The sequence below is a fragment of the Meleagris gallopavo genome, chromosome 17 (assembly GCF_000146605.3).
Source record: "Meleagris gallopavo isolate NT-WF06-2002-E0010 breed Aviagen turkey brand Nicholas breeding stock chromosome 17, Turkey_5.1, whole genome shotgun sequence".
NCBI classification, from domain to species: Eukaryota; Metazoa; Chordata; class Aves; order Galliformes; family Phasianidae; genus Meleagris; species Meleagris gallopavo.
In genome coordinates this window covers 630,559-648,594 of record NC_015027.2, presented here as the reverse complement: position 1 = coordinate 648,594, position 18,036 = coordinate 630,559, and the positions used below count along the sequence as shown (strand labels likewise).

The following is an 18,036-nucleotide window of genomic DNA, read 5'->3' as shown; positions in this document are numbered from 1 at the left end:
TACATTTTGAGGTGAAGTCTTTTTGCCAAAATAGAGAACCACAAATGACATACTTGCTCTCACAGAGTGTGTCTCTACTTGGGAGTCTTTGGTTGCATTTTCATGGCTACGGACTCTCTATTTAAAAAAATATATATTCTTGCATCTCTGATCAGAGCAGTCTGCATTGCTGCTCAAGTCCACGGGGTATCATTTTTATTTTTAACACTCTCCCCCCAACCTCGGATTCTTTCTCTCTGCCCTCAGTTCTTGTGATTCCAGTTCTCTTTGGATGAGAAAGAGTTTTCCCTGGTTTTGTGAGTGAACAGGCAGCATGGATTGTTTGCAGTTCAGTTCACACATGTGTGGAAACTTTTGCTTTAAAATAAATTGAGGCATCTTCATACAGTAGTACTTAAAGGTGCCAGTCAATAAGGTTGGTAGTGATGAGAATCTTCCAAGTTCCAAAAGCGTAATCATGAAATGTTTTGTACTGATCCAAGGCAGGAAGTCAGTTCTGCAGTATGATTTAAGTCATCTTCAGCTACTTAGTGACAGGGTACAGAAAGAGAGCATGAAATAGAGCTGGAATCCAGGTACCTTCTGTGTCTGTTCAAAGCACCAGAAACCTTCACTTATGTTCTGGAACAATGATGAGTGACCTGAGAAAAAGCAATTGAGATTTTGGAAGACAAATTGGACCTTTTTTCACCCATTTGAGTTTGTGCCTCAAATGAGTAAAAGTACACTACTGTTCTGCCTTCTCTTTGCACTGTGGTGTGTGCCTGTTGCTCTTTGTTGCTGTTTGTTTTTTCCCTGTCTTCTTATTCAGAATTCCCAGACAATAAACAATCATAGATGCCTGATTGCACTATGCAGCAACATGGACAGTCTGCCAGTTCAGACCAGGAGTCCTTCATGAGAACAGATCATATTGGACTCCTAGTCTCTGCACCTGTGGAAGGGAATGCAGATACCTGTCTTTGCCTACAGGTTGCTTTGAGGCTTGTACTTTTTTTTATTTTCGTTGTACCATGGAAATATATGTAGATTTTTTTAAAAAGCACTCCAGAAGGTCCTGTCAAAATGATGAGCAGGTGGTTTGGCGTGCTGTCTCCCTTTTCTCTTTTGTGCAAGTTGTCACTAGAGAGCTGGTGGCTAAACACATGCTCACAGTAGTAATTGAATAGTAATCTGTAGCTGCCATGTCAGGTTTTGTTAATTCCCTTGTGTCTCTTTGATGTAATACCTTAAGGTTTAAGGGCAAGTTGGCGTAACAAAGAGGAATGTGAGATGGATTTCAAAGCCCCATCCAGCACTCCACAAATGCTTTTTGAGGTTTTAGGACTTGACAAACTCTACTTAATGATGATGTCTTGGCATAACTATCTGAAGAAGCCATTATTCTACAGACAGTGATGTTTTAATCTTTCAAGGCCCTCTGACCTATTAAATATGCCTGTGATCTATAACTGTGTAATCTAGCCCCCATTCTTTGAAATCATCTTTCCTTTTGTGTAAAGGACTGTTCCAAAGATCAGAAGCTTATGAACTTCTTATCCATTTCCAATGGGAAAGAAGTGAGTTGCTTAAAAAATCCTTTGACCTCCTTGCATGACGAGGTCCTCCAGGCTTCCTGAATGTCTCATTTTCTTTCCAAATTAAACATCTGTTCTACTCACTTTCTGCCAACTGTATGGCAAATGTATGGCTGCTGTTTTACCAGTTTAGTTGTACTGTCAGTAACGTTGTTGTAGGGATGAAGTATAGTGGTTGTAAATAGCTTGGCATGTTTTCATCAAAATATGTAATTGCAGAAGGACCTGCAAGTTTTAGCTTTGAAAGTTCTGGTTAACAGAAACTAAAAACAAATCATTCAAACCATTCTTTTCCAGTGGCAGAACTGGGGGTGAGGAGATGCTCAGCCAGCTTCCTGTGTGCCTATCCCTGCACTGTGGACCTTGCTGCCCTTGGCGTTTTATGCCCAGTTTCCTGATATCCTCTGGCTTTAGATAACTGGGAATACATTTTTCACATTTGGACCTTTCTGTCCCTCTAGCACTCTCGGCAAGTTGGATCTGGCAAAGGGAATTGATCGCTATTGGATTCCCTTCTGCTTTTGGACATTTGACAGTGCAGGAATCCCATACCAGCTGTGTCTGCCACTTGGTGAACCCAAACCTGAGGGTGAGGCAGGCAGTTTGCACAGCTGTTGCTCTTCATCTCTTTCTGACACGTTTCTTGTTTGTACCTTGGCACTGATGAGATCAGGGTGACCTTGAGAGGCTGACAGCTACCAGAGCTTTACTGTGTAGCATGGAAGTGATTACAGGGTGCATTTTCTTAGAAAGCAGAATTTTTGTGCTATTTGCAGACTGAAGAAATGCCAGGGAGCTGCTGTGGGACTTGTGATGCTCCAAACTTTACAGCTGCTGGAGGTTACTTAAGCAGTTTAAATTGGATCTGTATCGAAATTGTACCTAGTGATTCTGTGTCTTATTTGCTGGCGCCCAGCCTGCTTCTGCTTTGTCTGGCAAGCTCCTCCACTCTTGTGGCTTGTGGATTGGAAGGGGGAAGGGTTGTTTTCTTCTACAATAAATAAAAGTTAGAGGAAAAGTAATAACTGCAGCTAGGAATGACAGCTCTGCCTCTGGAGAGCTAGCAGTTAACATTGACAAATTAGATGAGTGAATTAGGTACCCTGTTTAGCTTGAATTGTTCTCAGCTAAACTGATTGATTGTCCCTGTACTTGCAAAAATGTGAAAACTGAAACTACAGCATGTCATTTCTTATTGGCAAGTTGTCTAAGCTAAGCATACCAGATTTTGAAAAAGTTTTCAGTAGCATTGTTAATGTCAGAACTGAAAAGTGCCTCTTAGAAGTGAAATTTAGCGATCTGCTATAACCTTTGCTCAATAGCTTGTTAAATTGCCGTGGGTTTCAATGTAATGAGAATGCTATCATTCTACTGTTTGTTCTAAGAAAACTTTGATGCTTTGAGGTAGCAAAATAGGTAAATGTTTGCTATCAAGTCAGCAGTCTTTTACCTGAGACGAGTTTGCTTGTTCTGATTCCTTAAATATCAGTGAGAGTCTTGCCAAGTGTTTTACTCCACAGAGCCCTGATGCTTTTATCTTTCCTACCTCATTGGAACTGATCTCTTCTGATCACAGAACACAAAGTGACCCAAATGCTTTTGCTGACTGTGTGACCAGATTGAAGTTGGTCTCCCTTACACAAACTGCATCGTCTCTGACTTGAACCACAGCAGGCAGTTGTTGTTTGTTAGCATAACCTGTCACCACAGGATCACCATTATCTTTTTCGTAGAGGCACAAGCAGAAAGTTTTGCATTCAATCAGTAATAAATCTCAGGTTCAGTCATGCAGTTGTCTTCATATCAGGCTCAGATTATCTAATTTATCCAAAGCAGTCAATGTTCTTGCCAAATCTCCCACTGCCAAGTGCATCTCAGTAGCTCTTGTAAGCAGAATCCTGTCCAGAAGAGAAGAAAAGGTTTGTGGGACTGTGCAGAACAAAGTTGCATTCTGCAGCGACCACACAAACATAGCTGGACTTTGAAGCCTTTGTTCCAGCTACAAAGACTGATGAAAAATGTGTGTAAACAAACCCAGCTTTGATACCTGAGTGTGAGATCTTGTGGAAAATGTAAGTCTCTCAGTCTTGGGATACCAGTGTGCCCACCTGTTCAGAAACTCCTCCCTGCTGCATCCCTCACCCCATTGCTGAAGGCAGAGGGATGGCACTCGGAATCGTGCAAAGTTCTGCAGGCACAGCTGCCTTCTTGTTGGCTCATTACTGACAATGGACTCCAGGCTCTCTTTTTACTCCTGACCATTCTCGTCTCAAATTATCAAAAGCAAAAGTTAACATCTCCCTTTTTGGTCTTTTTGCATTATTAATTACATTATTTTATTCTGCTATGATCTAGACGTACATGTATGAAAGTCATGGCCAAAACCTCACCTTCTTTTGTAATCCCGTTGATTTGAAAGTCAACAACAGGAAAAAGGTTATGTTTTCTTCATAACCTTCAGTGGTTTCTCGTAAATCCATAATGATATTCTCAACCAGCCAAACTGAAAAATTGCAGAAAGCTTTTCTCTCCAAAGAGTGCGGTAGGACAGAGCTGGGAAACCCTCCTTTCCTCTTGTCCTAACGGGAGAACAAAAGCCAGTCTGCCTCTGCATCATGTCCTTCGAATTAAAGACACTTCTACTCTCTCCAAGGGACAAACACTAAGGAAAAGAATGTTTATACTGAAATGATTCTCACTTTGCAGTTCTCCTCTCTCATCAGTTAAATGGGTCACTCCATTTGTAAAAGTCAGCTTAACTCACAGTTGGTATTGGACAGCTGAGAGCCAACCAGAAAACTGAAGACCTGCGACATCCCTGTTGCCAAGGTACACGAGATGGGGAAAAGAGGAGCCACTGAGTTGTTGCTATGGCTGCAAGGAAGAAGGCTTTGCTATGTGAAGAGCTAATCATTTCAAACTGCTTCATCCCTCGAGGATCTGCATGAACCTTGGAGGAGAAATTTCACACTAAGCGTTCAGAAGCTGTCATTCGCACATCTGTATAATTTCCCTGCGCTAATGCCATTTCCCTTTTATTTCTTTTTGTCTCTCTAAATTGGATGAACTGTTGTAGTTGCACTAAAATACAGAGCTTTTTCCATTAATCCTATGTGTCAAAGCAGAAATAATCTGAAATAATGGAAAGCCGATTCCTCGTGAATTAAAATCTTATCATACAAATGCCAGAATCCTGCTATTAAGAGGCATGAACTAGTGACAGAAATTTTGAAGGCTTCAAATTAAGTGTAGGTTTTTCTCTTTTTTTAACATAGATCTCCTTAGGCAATTTTTGTTTTGCTTCAGTCTATTTACATACTTAACAAAAAACCAACAGAGAGCACATACACTCCTCTACGAAAGAGCAGCACAAAAGATAATGGTGATGTTGCTAAGGAGCTGTTTACCTGCCAAGTGTGTCTGTATGATGCCTGTGGTGACCATGGGAACCAATTTGGGAATTATTTAAAGAAAACCTTGCAGTGAAATGATCCTGCATTGCATGTACACTAAGCATTTCTGTAGTTGCATTTGAAAAGCCTATTTCTGAGAAAAAGATGTAACTGGAAAGCAATTTAAAGAGAAGGGTCAGCACAGGTACTGCCTGAAAAACACGTTACCATGTTAATGCTTTTTAATGTATGTTTTACAGATCGCATCTTGAAAATAAACAGCAGTACTGTTTTAGGTTATCAACTTTGTACACATTTAAAGCTGTTTGATGCTGATCAGCAAGGGACTTAGTCTGATGCCTGATCTCATTTCTCTTAAAAAATTAATTACAAGTTGCTGTATTCCCCCTAGAGAACTTATTAACTGTGTCTTTCTCTCCAAAGAGCACTCTGCTCTCATGAGGTAAAGTGCCCTGGGCTAAAAGCTGCCGATTCCCATTTCTAATTCAAAAAGACAGCTTTAGCCTTATTTTTATCCCTTCTGACATTTTTTTATGAGTGATAACTAGTAGCACTGCTGTAGGATCGAGCTTGTTGCAATATTATCTTGTAAGGGAAGCAAATGCAACAGAAATGATTCTTCTAGGGTTGAATGTGACTTGGAAGGTTACGTACAAAGAGGATTTTCCAGTGTGTGTGTGTCCAGTTCAAATAAAAGCTTTTAAATTCAGTCTTTTGCTGCATAAACATTGCAACTATGGGAAAACATCCTGTTATTTGAAACAGTTGTAATGGAATATCTCTACTTAGAAGTTGCCGTTGGGATACTACCAAAACGCATGCCTGGGTATCATTCTGCTATAAAACATTGCCATTGCAACCCAGTAATGAAGTACATAAGAAATCTGAGATTATAGTTGCTGTAAGATCAGAACTTGTTTGTTTTTCCAGTTATGTTACCTGAGAACTGCCCACCTATTTGCAGAATAATTAACAAGAAATTGTTAAAGAATTCCTAATGCTGTGAGAGGCAGTTTGGATAATTAAGGGGTGTTTCTGTGTATACAGGGGTTAGAATGACTGTGCTGTAGATGAGAAAGTTATGGATGTTCAGGATGAATAAACATATGGATCTACTTCTAAAAGATGGAGATTGTTTTGCTCTTAAAAGACCGTGATTAGACTTGCCTTATTTTAAAAATGTATCCCTGGGCTTTCTTTTTTTGCTTTTAAGCCACTTCACATTGTATGTCTGAGTCTCTCTCTGACTTTTTGCAGCTTTCAGACTAGTGGTAAGACCAAGAGTAGTCGAGTAGTCTCATATCAATGCAAAATGAATCAGTGTATTTCAAAACAAGACTTCAAGTCTTGAATGTGTTTGTTTGCAGATGTCATGACTCGTGGGGGCTTTTATTGCAAGCACATACAATAAGTATATTTTCAAAATCTGTAACAACTCAGATTAGTTAGATGTTTGGGCTTTACTTGGTGAAGCTGGAACATGTTTATGAACGTAATCCATTGTGGAGCTAAAAGAAAAGACATGTCCAAGTATAGGAAACAGGTTGTTCCTATATGCGTGGTTTGCGCTTGTTTGTATGCGTGAAGGTAGGTTAATCCTGCAGAGAAGAGCATCTGTAAGGTTACAGAGGGAGGATAATTGTTGTACAGGAGGGCTTTTCAGAAGGTGTGTTTGGATGCTTTCATCTACACTGTAAAAGGAAATTAAAAGTGGGCAATGTATTCAACATTTTTTTCCAGATTTTCAAAGATTTTTGTCTTTATTTTTCCTGCGGGTAGACCAGTGTTCAAAGTGGTGTCTTTTGGGATCATCCCATTCTTAGTCCTAAGTTGTGAAGAGCACAAAACACTTCTCTTCCAGTTAATTTTAATGCACACATTTGCAGTAGCGAAGTAGAGAAGCCAGGTACTTTCTTACTTTGAGAGATTAGTGCTCAATGGAACCAGGATTATCATAGAACTCAGTTACTTGGAAGTCTGAGCGTGCCTGCTTTCACTGCCATGATGTCTGCTGGGAGTCCATGTTATCTGAGTTAGTGTTCAACAATTCTTGGTGTGAGTTGGAAAGTCTGGGTTTAATTTATTCTAAGTACTGTGTGCCTGTTATCCTTAAAAGAAAAGAATATATTGTATTCATTTTCTGTAGAGACAGACTCATTCTTCAAGAGTCCTGCATGTTTCTTTGTAAGGCTTGAAAGAGGGTGACTCATAATCAGTGTGATGACCAGTTTGATTGTCTAAAGGTGTGGCTTAATTAAAACTTCTGTTTGTCTTTCAGACACCTCGAACCTGTGAAAATTTTATCAAATTGTGCAAAAAGAACTACTACGATGGGACAATTTTTCACAGGTCAATTCGTAATTTTGTGGTGAGTACTGACCAAATCCTTTTTAATACACAGTATACAGCGCTCTCAAAATACTTACTAAGCTTGAGTTCTAGTATCTTCTTTGCATTAGAAGTATATTAAAATATATCTCCAGAACCAGGATTGTCCTACCTTACTAAATTTGTAGTTACAAGTCTAACAGGTCTTACTAACAACTGTTTCTGACTAATACTATCAGAGAACATCACTGGCATCCAGACAAAGCCTTTGAGAGTCATTGCCTTGCCAAGGCTCTTGCTATGTTCCTCAAGCTGCAGGTGAGTGGTTAATGAACAGAAAGGGAGGGAGATGCTAATTTGCATATGTAATTCTGCATCCTGTTGAAATCTCACTCAGATGAAGCATCAAAAAGCTGAATTTCTGATTCAGGTTGTGGTGCCTCGATGCTCTCACATCATCCTTTCCCAAGAGTGCTCCAGGATATGAAGGACTAAGCATTCAACTTGTACTTGAAAGCTCTGTATAACTGTAATCTATTCCCTTCGTATGCTATTGAGCACAGCTGGTAGAAAGAAGCAAAAGATCTTGTTCAGTTGAAGCTCCATCATACAGTGGTGAACAGTATGAATTCAGACTTGCTGGTCATTTTAATCATGCTTAACTTGGTATATAGCTGTAGCACAACCAGCACACACAGTTGGCTGAATTTGGACCACTGTAATCAATATTTTATGAGTTTAAGTAATTATCAGTATGTTAATCACATTTTGTGAGCATACATAAGACTTTAATAAAGATACCATACTTTAATAAAGTTATCAAGCTATTATGAAGATATCAAGATGTAATGCTACAGAAATGATTTAGAGTCTTTCAGGGCGAGACTAATAACTCAATTTGATAGTCTGAAGAGGCATGTTTTGCATTCAGAGGTCTGCTTCTCAGATTTAAAACTTGGATTTGGTTACTCACCATGCCTAGTTAATAGTTTTTCCATTACATTTTTAATTTTACATTGAGATTTGCCAGATCTTAGAAGACAACGAGTCCTTGAGACATCTTACTGCTACAGCAGTCCGTTGGAAGGCCTGGAAATATGACCTTTGTTTACATAGGTTCAGTCCAGGGAGCTTAGGGTGCTGTAGCTGTTCTGTAACTTCCTTTCAAAAGAATTAGCAACCTGATCCTGAAGGCAGTGTGCATCTTCCAGAGGACATCACTGAATGTTGTATTCCATCATGCCATCATACAAAAAGAAAAGCTTTTTCCTTCTGGCGGGACCATATATCTTGGTTAGTAGTTAAACCCACCATTAAAATTGTGCTTGTGTGCTATTACTGTATAGCTAGTTGTGTCACACTGCCTTTACTGGCACTGGACTACAGAATATTATGTATATATATATTAGTGATTAAATTTATTATTGTGAATGTTTTCACATGGGAATTTTCCCATTCAGGTAGTGAGAAGGATACTATAAAATATGGATTCAAATACGTTCTGCATCTCAATTATTTCCTTTGCGTCATGTGTTGGATTGGTAGCAATATATAAAGCCTTTTGTTGTTCTAAATACGTCATCAGTTAAAAAGCATGTTACTCTCTAGTACAAAGTGGAAAGGATGATCTGGTTAACCCATTTGAGACTGTTTATTTTCCTTATTTACTCAGGAGACCTATTATTTTTATAAAACTATCATTTTGCTCTTGGGTAAGTAATGCAGGAGGTGACAGCCAGCTGATAAAAAAAAAAAAGCTCCAAATAAGTAGTAATGGTTTCCTTGATGCTAACTTGTAACGTTACTTAGTTCATGATGAAGAAAGTGAAGCAGAATTGACTTTTATAGCTTGTGTTTAATGTCTTTTGCACAGATATATATGTAACCTATTGGTTTTATTGTAATTCTGCAGATTCAAGGAGGTGATCCAACTGGAACGGGAACAGGTAAGGCTGTGTTTGAGTTAAGTAAGCTGTTCTCACTTAAGGCACTGTGTTGTTTAATTGGTGTCATCTAGTAGTTCTAATTAGTGCTGCACATTTACTCATTATCCACTTGTACATTTTACCTACTTGCTTGTAGATGTCACCAGCCTCCACAGCTCCTTGTACGCCCTTGTGGAGTTTTGTACATTTTTATTCTAGTTCACACATACGTCACTTGTATATGCAAGCACTGCCTTCTTCTGTGTATGTTCACAGACCACCTGAAAAAAGGATGTCTTTGTAATTCTTTACCACTGCTTACTTTGTAAATAATGTTAGTGTGAGTTGCCCCACACATAATCCTCAACAGTTGCATGCTCTGAGACAGGAATTAAGTATTCTGAGTCTTGATGGCAAAAGCCTGTTAACACGCTTTGTTGCTGTATTTGCGTGGACTGTCAAAAGAATTGTGATTTGATTTTGTTAGAGGGAAAGTTTCAGTTCAAATCCCAAAAGGTGAAATTAGGAACATCTTCTAAACGAGAAATTAAAGAGATGTCGGGAGACCAGAGAAATGTAATGGATTGATGCGGGCAGCTTTTGCCTTTTTGTAGGATGGGTTCAGCTCTTGCTTTGAAAAAATGAACTTGTTGGTGTCATTCTTGTTGCTGTATGTGCAAATGGCAGAAGTACTGTAAGGCAGTACAAGTAGTAGTTGGCAGGAGGCTGGCAGGGCTGCTGTTCTGAAGGTCAAGGCTCAGCTCTACTGGCAAAGGAAGTAGGAAGTGTAAGACCAAAGGAGGGAAAAAAACAAAGACCATAGGAGAAACAACTCCTCTGTGAGTTATTTTTAAAAAGGAGTATAATGACCTCTAGACTTTTCCATCTTGTTTTTCTCCTTGTCATTCTTAATTAAAGATGGTATTAAACAGGTATATACTGTAGACAAGGAGCCTTGCAAACAACTGTCAAGGCTATTAAAGTTCCAATAAAGCGAACAGTTTATACTCAAATAAATATGACAGTGTTGCACATTTGTTGACACTATGGTCACAAAATGGTTTTGATGTTTTGAACATAACTGCACTTTAAATATCCTTAATAATCCTTTATCTAATGTGCTAACAGTAGCATCGCAAGAAGATGTACTGAACAGGCAGTCTGGTGAGCTACCTGACTGCTCTTGATCTCCTGTGCCTGCGTGCTTGGTGCTTACATGAAGCAGCTTGGGCAGCTCACAGTGTCGGCAGTCGGTCAGGCTTTGCTCCCCATTACCTGGCTTACCTTGCACACTGTGAGGTGTCTACAAGCCAGCAGTAACTTCGTGTAGAGATGTGTGTGCCTCATTCAGCCAGTATTCTGTGCTGGGATCTATTGTAACATCTCCAGTTGTGTGCTGAAACTTCGCCGTGTAATTTGGTATCAATTCTTTAAACCCTGTAAATTAGAGGAAGTACTTATTTTTAACTATAGAATGGAGAAAAGGAGAGAATGCATCTCCCTTACAATTCTCTGTGCCCCTCTATAAATTAATGCTTTGCTTAGGATGGGTGACTTAAAACAATGTGAACACTTAAAGTAAACAAGAGTAAAGAGAGTAAATAATTTGACTTCTCTGGTGTCAGGGAAGCATATTTGTAGAACAGGGCTTTCTTCTCAGGTAATTCAACTGGAAATAGTGAAGACTATTCAAAAGTTATCCTTGAAGTTTTATTTTAAACTGCCGAACTGTTTCGATCAGAGCCTTTTATAGAAAGGCTTGAGACAGGCACAAACTGTGCTCGGCTCTCCTGGGTAAGTGTGCTTTAGTTTAGGAAAACACCCTGCAGAAGGGCTGTCACTGACTGACTCTACAGCTCCCCAGGCTGGAAGCAGCACTGAGCCTTACCTCTCTTTCGTGGGTTTTTTTTTGTGCATCACATGGTGTGCCCTTGAATTTCTCATTCAACTGTCACAAAAGAATGGTCCCAACTTGGTTGGCATGTGAGTGGCCAATCACCGGTACTCAGTAGTTAACCTTGGGATGCAAGAAGGATAGAAGTGTAGATGGTGGCATCTGCAAGCTCATACCATGCTAGAAACAGTGAGGAATTGAATTTTAATTTAGCTTATTCAGCAGCATTGCCAAAGAGTTAGATACGCTGTCCTGTAAGTTTGATACTGATTTAGAGGACCAAACTAATTTTCTGTAGCCATAAACTTCAAGTTTCATAAGACTACTGGGAGAAATTGTGTTGTGTTGCAGTGGCTTCTTTCTTTAACAAAAAAAATAATAAAATAAAAATCCATAAAGGCAGTATTCAAAGCAGTAAGTTGAGTCATGGTCATTCTGTGTAATGATTAATTATTTGAAAACGAATTTTACATTTGTGATGTGTCTTTTCCTGCTGTTCTTAACAACAAAGTGGTTGAACTCAGTGAATAATTCGGTCTAGCTCGCAGTAGTGCAAATGGAACAGCTGCTCTGTATTTTCAGTGTTCCAAATAATAGAAGAAAAGTTGCACGTAGGAAAAACAGGTTTAATATCCCAAACCCCTTGTATGAAAAGGGGAGAACTGTATCCAGGACATTCCATTTTTAAAGCAGCACAGGCATTTTTCAGCTACTCACATCCTGTTGGAAGATGAAATGAATCGGGTTGAGTTTGCCTCTGTCCAAGAAGGCACAAAGGAGGTTCGTAGTGCATTTTGGTTTGTGTGGAACAAAGCAAAGCACTTTTTTCCCCTCCTCTGAACTGTCGGTAGCAGAGAGACTGTGGTCAATCTTGTTCAGTTCTGCGGTGTGGTTTCCTAGCAGGGAAAGATACTAAAATGTCACCAGTTGTAGAACTCTTCTCTTGCATGCCTGAAGTTTAGCAAATGGACAAGAGTGAGGCCTTCTTAACTGGAGCAGTACGCTCCATTTAGATTGCAGCCCCCCAGATATGTGGGTTAAAAGTACTGTGTCTCCTTGTCTGGAAGGAGAGAAGCACTTACTGGATGAACTCAGGCTTTCGTATTTGCACAATGATTCAAGAATATCTTGGAAAGCTCTATGGAAGTGTCAGATGTTATTGTGTACCTCGCTATTCCAAATGACAAGAACATTACAGAAAGTAAGCCATCATTTTTGTGAATCAGAGCCCTCCCACTTCTTTATCACTGCTTAGCAATTTTTATGCCAGAAAAAGGAAGGATTTACTTAAAATCACAGCTTTCATGAATGACAATTCCCAGCCCACACCTGGCTTTTGGAATGTTACATTTCTGAAGCCTCAGGTGCATCCCTCAGCTCTTTGCATAAAAGTTATGCAACTTCTGTATATTCATTAAAAATAATAATGAAATAGGTGATTACTGAAGAAGGTGTTTGAAAGGAGAAAAACTACTAAAGCTGTTTTTAGTTTGAAATACAATCTGAAAATATGACTTCTTTCTTTGTACTTGCTAACATGTGATTGCTGCAGTTGTCAGATGACATCTATTCACCTTTCCTATAGCACAAGATGCGGAAATGAGGCTGGATAACTAACCATGCTCCAGGGCACAGACACAGCTCGGCTGCATGCTGCTGTTGGAAGGCCATTCTCCTGTGGTAGCTGATCCCAAGCCCATTTCCAGCTTTGTGCAAAGGACCCACATCTGCAGAGTTATCAGCACTGCTCCATTTCACATTCCCAGTCCAGAAAGTGCCAGACTGAGACCCTGTCTGCTCCCTTGTGAACCCCTTTGATTTTAGCACAGAAGTCCCCAAAATATTTTACAGCACTTCTTGTGATAGCAGCTCAATAACTTTTCAAGTGCAGTAGGCGCACGATTCCACTCTGACAGAAGAGTATCTTATCTGGGTGAAAAGTGCCAGTCAGCACTGCCCATTGTGAATGGAGCACCCAGACACGATTCTTGTTTTCCACAGGCTTTGCGTTGCCTTTGGGTTCGGATTTTGCATCATAGTGATTCCATATATAGTCATTGGTGATCTGTGCTCCCTCGGAGGACAATCTGGGCAATAAAGGAGGAGCCTGCTCTCCTTATGGCGTGTGCAGGGAATGACCACATGGTTCCACCTCCTCCTGCTCTGGCTGCAGCCATTCTGCTTTCAGATGCAGTGGAGGTGGCACATCCACGCCTCCCAACTGTGCTGAGAATAAACACAGTGAAATCTGTTCGATACTTCAGAATGCCTCATCTTTATTAGTAGTCGGCTTGCGGCTTGTGAGCTGTTTTCCCAAGCTTACATTGAGCTCTTCTATATAAAGCAAAATGCAAAGGTCTGAAATTCCTATTCCAGGCTGTGCTGGCTGAGCATTAGGCACTGTGCTGCCGTGCCAGTAGGCTAATGAAGGATTTGTGCTTAATCTTCAGAGAGAAAGAAAGTGATTCTGGGTTTCAGTAATTAAAAACATAGTCCTTTTAACTCACCATCTTCTAGTCTGCTTCTTCATGCAGATGCTTGAAGCTTGGAACAATTCCAGAGGTTGGGAACAGTTTGACAAACAGTAATTTTTAATTGGCTATTTTTAACTTAAAGGGAAAACATTTGTTTTTTTGTGTTTGAAGAATAAAATAAAGTCATTCCAATTCCATCTATTCCATTGTTGTCTCAGCATCTTTGCTGCACCCCACCTCTCCGTGCCAGCCCGTGCTGCCAGGCCTTGTGCACACAGCCCTGGCCTGCAGGGTGCCTGTGCTTCTGTCCTCTGCTCTTCCTGCAGCTGCTGAGCACGCAGGCCTTGGGTCTGGAACCGTCTGCTGGGATATTAGCATTTGTTTCCGGAGAACTGGAGCGAACCAAAGTTAGCCATCGTACGCACGAGGTTAGTTCTGACCCTCAGAGTGTGATCTGAAACCAAATCGTGCAAAAATGAGTATTCTAAAACCAACAGGGGATGGTTCATTGCTCCTGTCTGTGAGCACTGGACTCTGGTTGCTTGTTGTGTCATGCACTGTTTTTCTCATGCTTTCTGAATTATTTTTCTCACAGTGAGGCTGCAGGGTCCATTCACCCACTTCCAACAGCCTGACGAGGCTGGCATTCCAGCGTCTGCTGAAAGCCTGCTAGGGGCGCAGCAGGCTCAGGGCTTTGGCCACTTGCTGCTACATGCCATCTCCATTGCATCTGCTTATGTTTGTATGCTGAGAATTTCTAGGCAACAAACACTCCTCTGGGTTAGGACTAATAGCGCATCTGCTTTGCAAATAATGAGGAGTTCCTTCAAGAGATCCTTTGAAGCAACGTTACCTATTTCTTGAAGGGAGACATGAGTGTGGCCGGGGGTGGAGGTGTGTGAGGTGTGCAGAGCTGCTGAGGAGTGGGGCTGCAGGCCGTGTCTGGATGGCTGCGGTGGGTCGGGTGGAGCTGAGGAAGGGAAAGTGGGAGCAGAATGCAGAGCACAGTGCTCAGTGCAGCTGGCGGGGCCTGCATGCTGTGCAAGTACGCTGCTGGTTTCGGGCAGCACGTGAAGCTTGCTGCATTCTGATCCCTGCTTGCTTGTGTACAACTACAGAGCGAGGCAGGTAATGGGCATTACGCTAATAGGAACACACAGGGATATTGGTTATCAAAGAGAAATGTTGGCATTTTGTAGTAGGCTGAACACAATTTGGCCAGAAGATCTGGTGCTGGGAACCATCTTCATGACGGCAGAGCGTGCTGCGGCGTTACCCTGCCTCCCAGCCGCTGTGGGAGGAGGCTGTCGTACGGAATCAAGCTGATGTAATTAAGCTGAACTGAACGAATGGCTCCTTCTCTCCTGATTACAGATAGTCCTGCAGGGTTTGTCCCCTTTTGCTGCCTCTTGTAAAACTGCAGAGCGGGCAGCGCTCAACTCCATTAATAGTTCTTTTGAACATGATTAATTGGGTTTTTAAGTGGGTCCGTTTCTTCCAAAATTGCTGGGTTAGTTAATTCCACTTGCAGCTGTCCACCTGTGATTCGTTGTTCTCATGGTATCATCTGAATCTCCTCTCTTGTTTGATGCACACTTGTGATTTTTCACATATGGTTTTCGGTAGGAATTTGTTTTACGCTCTCATTTAATTTGCTGCTTGTCCGTGCGGCTGTGCCATCAAATAGCTTTTGTGTGTTACATGTGCAAATAGCCATTGCACGCTGCAGGACTTTTACTGACCTCTGCTTTGTAAGCGATACAGTTACTCAGGAGGACTCTGAGTGGTTCTGCAGATGGACCAGTCTTTGCTGCCTGTCTGGGTACTTTTGTTTGTTTTATTTTTAATCCTGTCCTAAGGTGATATATTTTTCATGGTTTGTCAAACAAGATTATGGATTTGACTGTAAAACCGTGACTCATCTCAGCCTTCGTTTTTCTTATTAAAAATGATCCTGAAGGAAAGCGCAAATGAAAATGTCAGGTCTGACATAAATAATGTAAAACTGACAGCCAGGAGGAGAGACCATCACAGACCCAGAAATCAGTCTTGGAGGGCTGGGTCTGTGGTTGGTGCAAAGTTTTATCATCCGTGGACTTAATTGTATTTAAGTGTTTACATCATCCATGTATCTAGACCAAGATACCTATTTATTTTGAAGGAATATATATCATCATTTTTCATTGTTTATCCAGGAATTAAGCTTTTGAGCTTGCAATCCCTATTCTTAGTTGATGCTGTAAGCATATTTCCTCTCCCTGATGTTATATTTTTGGAAACATTGCTATATCCAGAGTGCAGTTATATTAGTAGTTTTTTTTGCTCCCTGTGTTTTTTCAGTCAGCCACACTTGAAGATTTAATGTCTCAAAAAAAAAAAAAACTATGATGGATGAGCAGTAAAAGTAAATGAATCCTCAGCAGTTCTTTGCCACATGATATATAATGCTGCTGATAAACAGTCTCATCTGTTGCAGATGATAGTGGTGTGGAGGCACAGAATTGTATTGCCAGTTACAGACATCTGATTTCAAGGGCGTGCTCAGATACTAGCCTAGTCATAGGGATGAGGTAGGACTATGTTACAAACACAGCGATCAGAAGCCCCAGAAACTTGGAATTTACTGCTAGTGTCTGATGTAAGATGTACTGGGAAGCTAATGAAAACAAATATTTCATCTACCATCTTTTTTTTTTTTCAGGAGGAGAATCTTATTGGGGAAAACCATTTAAAGATGAATTCAAGCCCAACTTGTCCCATACAGGGCGTGGTATTCTTAGTATGGCCAATTCAGGACCTAACACAAACAAATCACAGTTGTAAGTAGTCGCTTGTACTTTGTATTTTATTGTTTCCCTCCAGACATTGTGCCTTGTGCTGTGAAGAAAATAAATGACATTTTTGGGCTGCCCCTTAAAGTTCAGTCAAGTGAAATATTGTCAGGTGTTGCATGTTGTAGTCAGGGTGGCTGCAGCTGCTGTTACTCAGTCTAAGAGCAGCGTGAACGTGTCGGCTCATGGCATCATCAATTTGCCTTCTCTGTTTTATGGTTTGCAGTTTTCATTTTTTCTTATGCAGCCCCATTCTTATTGCTGTGAAATCACCGTACCTCTCTGCTCTATTTAAATTTAGTCCCCTACTGAACTTTGAAAGGCTTTAATGAAATGAACCAAACACACCTTAGAAACATTCCTTCTTTTTTTGCTGGCCCGTTTCTAAATAAGAGCACTTCTGCACTGCTCTTATGTGGAGAATACAAAATGGTGGAGCACAGAGTCTGGGGAAAGGACTTGGTGTTCAGTGTACCAAACAAAGGGAGGGCTAAAATGAGGGACAAAATGAATGAAGTAAAGAAGGAGAAAGAACAACAAATGAGATTTAAAAACACTGAAGTGGTAATAGCATACTTTAAGTGTGACAGAAGCACAGAGGTTTGCCTGCAGTCTTTGGAAAACGTCCCATGTCACTTTGAGCCAACTACATCTCGTTCTCTAAGAAAAAAGTTGTACCTCTGTTGGGAACCTCAGAGGAAAGTGTGTGTGTGCAGTTCTGCATATTGGGGCTGGGGGGTGGTGGAAGGGAGCCTTGCTGTTGGTCTCCACGAGTATGGTTGGGTAAGCCATGCAACAGCGTGGCTAAATTTAACTAAACACAGGTGCTTGTCTCGAGGCCCTTAATAGGCTTACTCACGTGCTTATGCCTGAGCATGTGTGCAGGGTCCAGTTGCTGTGAAGCTTATTTTGGATTTGAATGTTACTGCCAGCACTCAGGTGCTAAATCAGGGAAGAGCAGAGGCTTTAAAAGAATATTAAGAAGGAGAGGCGGGGGATCAAGAAACAAGAGAGACCGCTCATGAATGATGTGCTGTATTGAGTCACATCATCCACAGCTGTAGAGGTGATTGTGTGATTGTGTGTTTCCATAAAATTTGCATATGAAATATTAAGTTCCCATATATACAAAGTCCTTGCAAGACTCTAGCTGCCCATATTTTTAAAGCTTCCTAAGCAGTGTTTAGAGACTTCTGGCACCTGGTGTTAATTCCATTGTCCTTAATTTTATTTTAACTGCAGTGACATTCAAAAGCTTTCTCTGTATATTTACTTCTGCTCGGAATTTTTTTTATTACAATTTCTATTACTGTGGTGCATCTAACTGACCAACTGATGGTCTACATATTGAAGAACCTTTGCACAAAACTAAGTTGTAACATACACCCCGTGTGGGAGTTTGCATTTGCACAGCATCTGAAACCTTTCCTTTGGGCAAGCTATGTTTTAATAGATTGTCTAGCAGATTGCAGCCCCTCCTATATGCAATCATATAACTTCCTGAGGCAGTCGCTTATATGGAAAAGTGCTTTTGGAATGTTTATGTATTTTTAGCTGTCTCTAATGTAGTGTAACGGATGGAGACAGAAAGGAG

General features: G+C 40.7%; 1 protein-coding gene across 1 annotated transcript in view; it reads left to right on the top strand.

Annotated features, from left to right (window-relative positions):
- PPIL2 (peptidylprolyl isomerase like 2) overlaps window positions 1-18,036 on the top strand; it is a 58,072-nt gene that overhangs the window by 26,993 nt on the left and 13,043 nt on the right. The window contains exons 13-15 of the mRNA XM_010719965.3: window positions 7,269-7,358; window positions 9,231-9,264; window positions 16,313-16,430. Of these exons, the coding sequence (XP_010718267.1) occupies window positions 7,269-7,358; window positions 9,231-9,264; window positions 16,313-16,430 (242 nt within the window). The remainder of the gene's footprint in view (window positions 1-7,268; window positions 7,359-9,230; window positions 9,265-16,312; window positions 16,431-18,036) is intronic.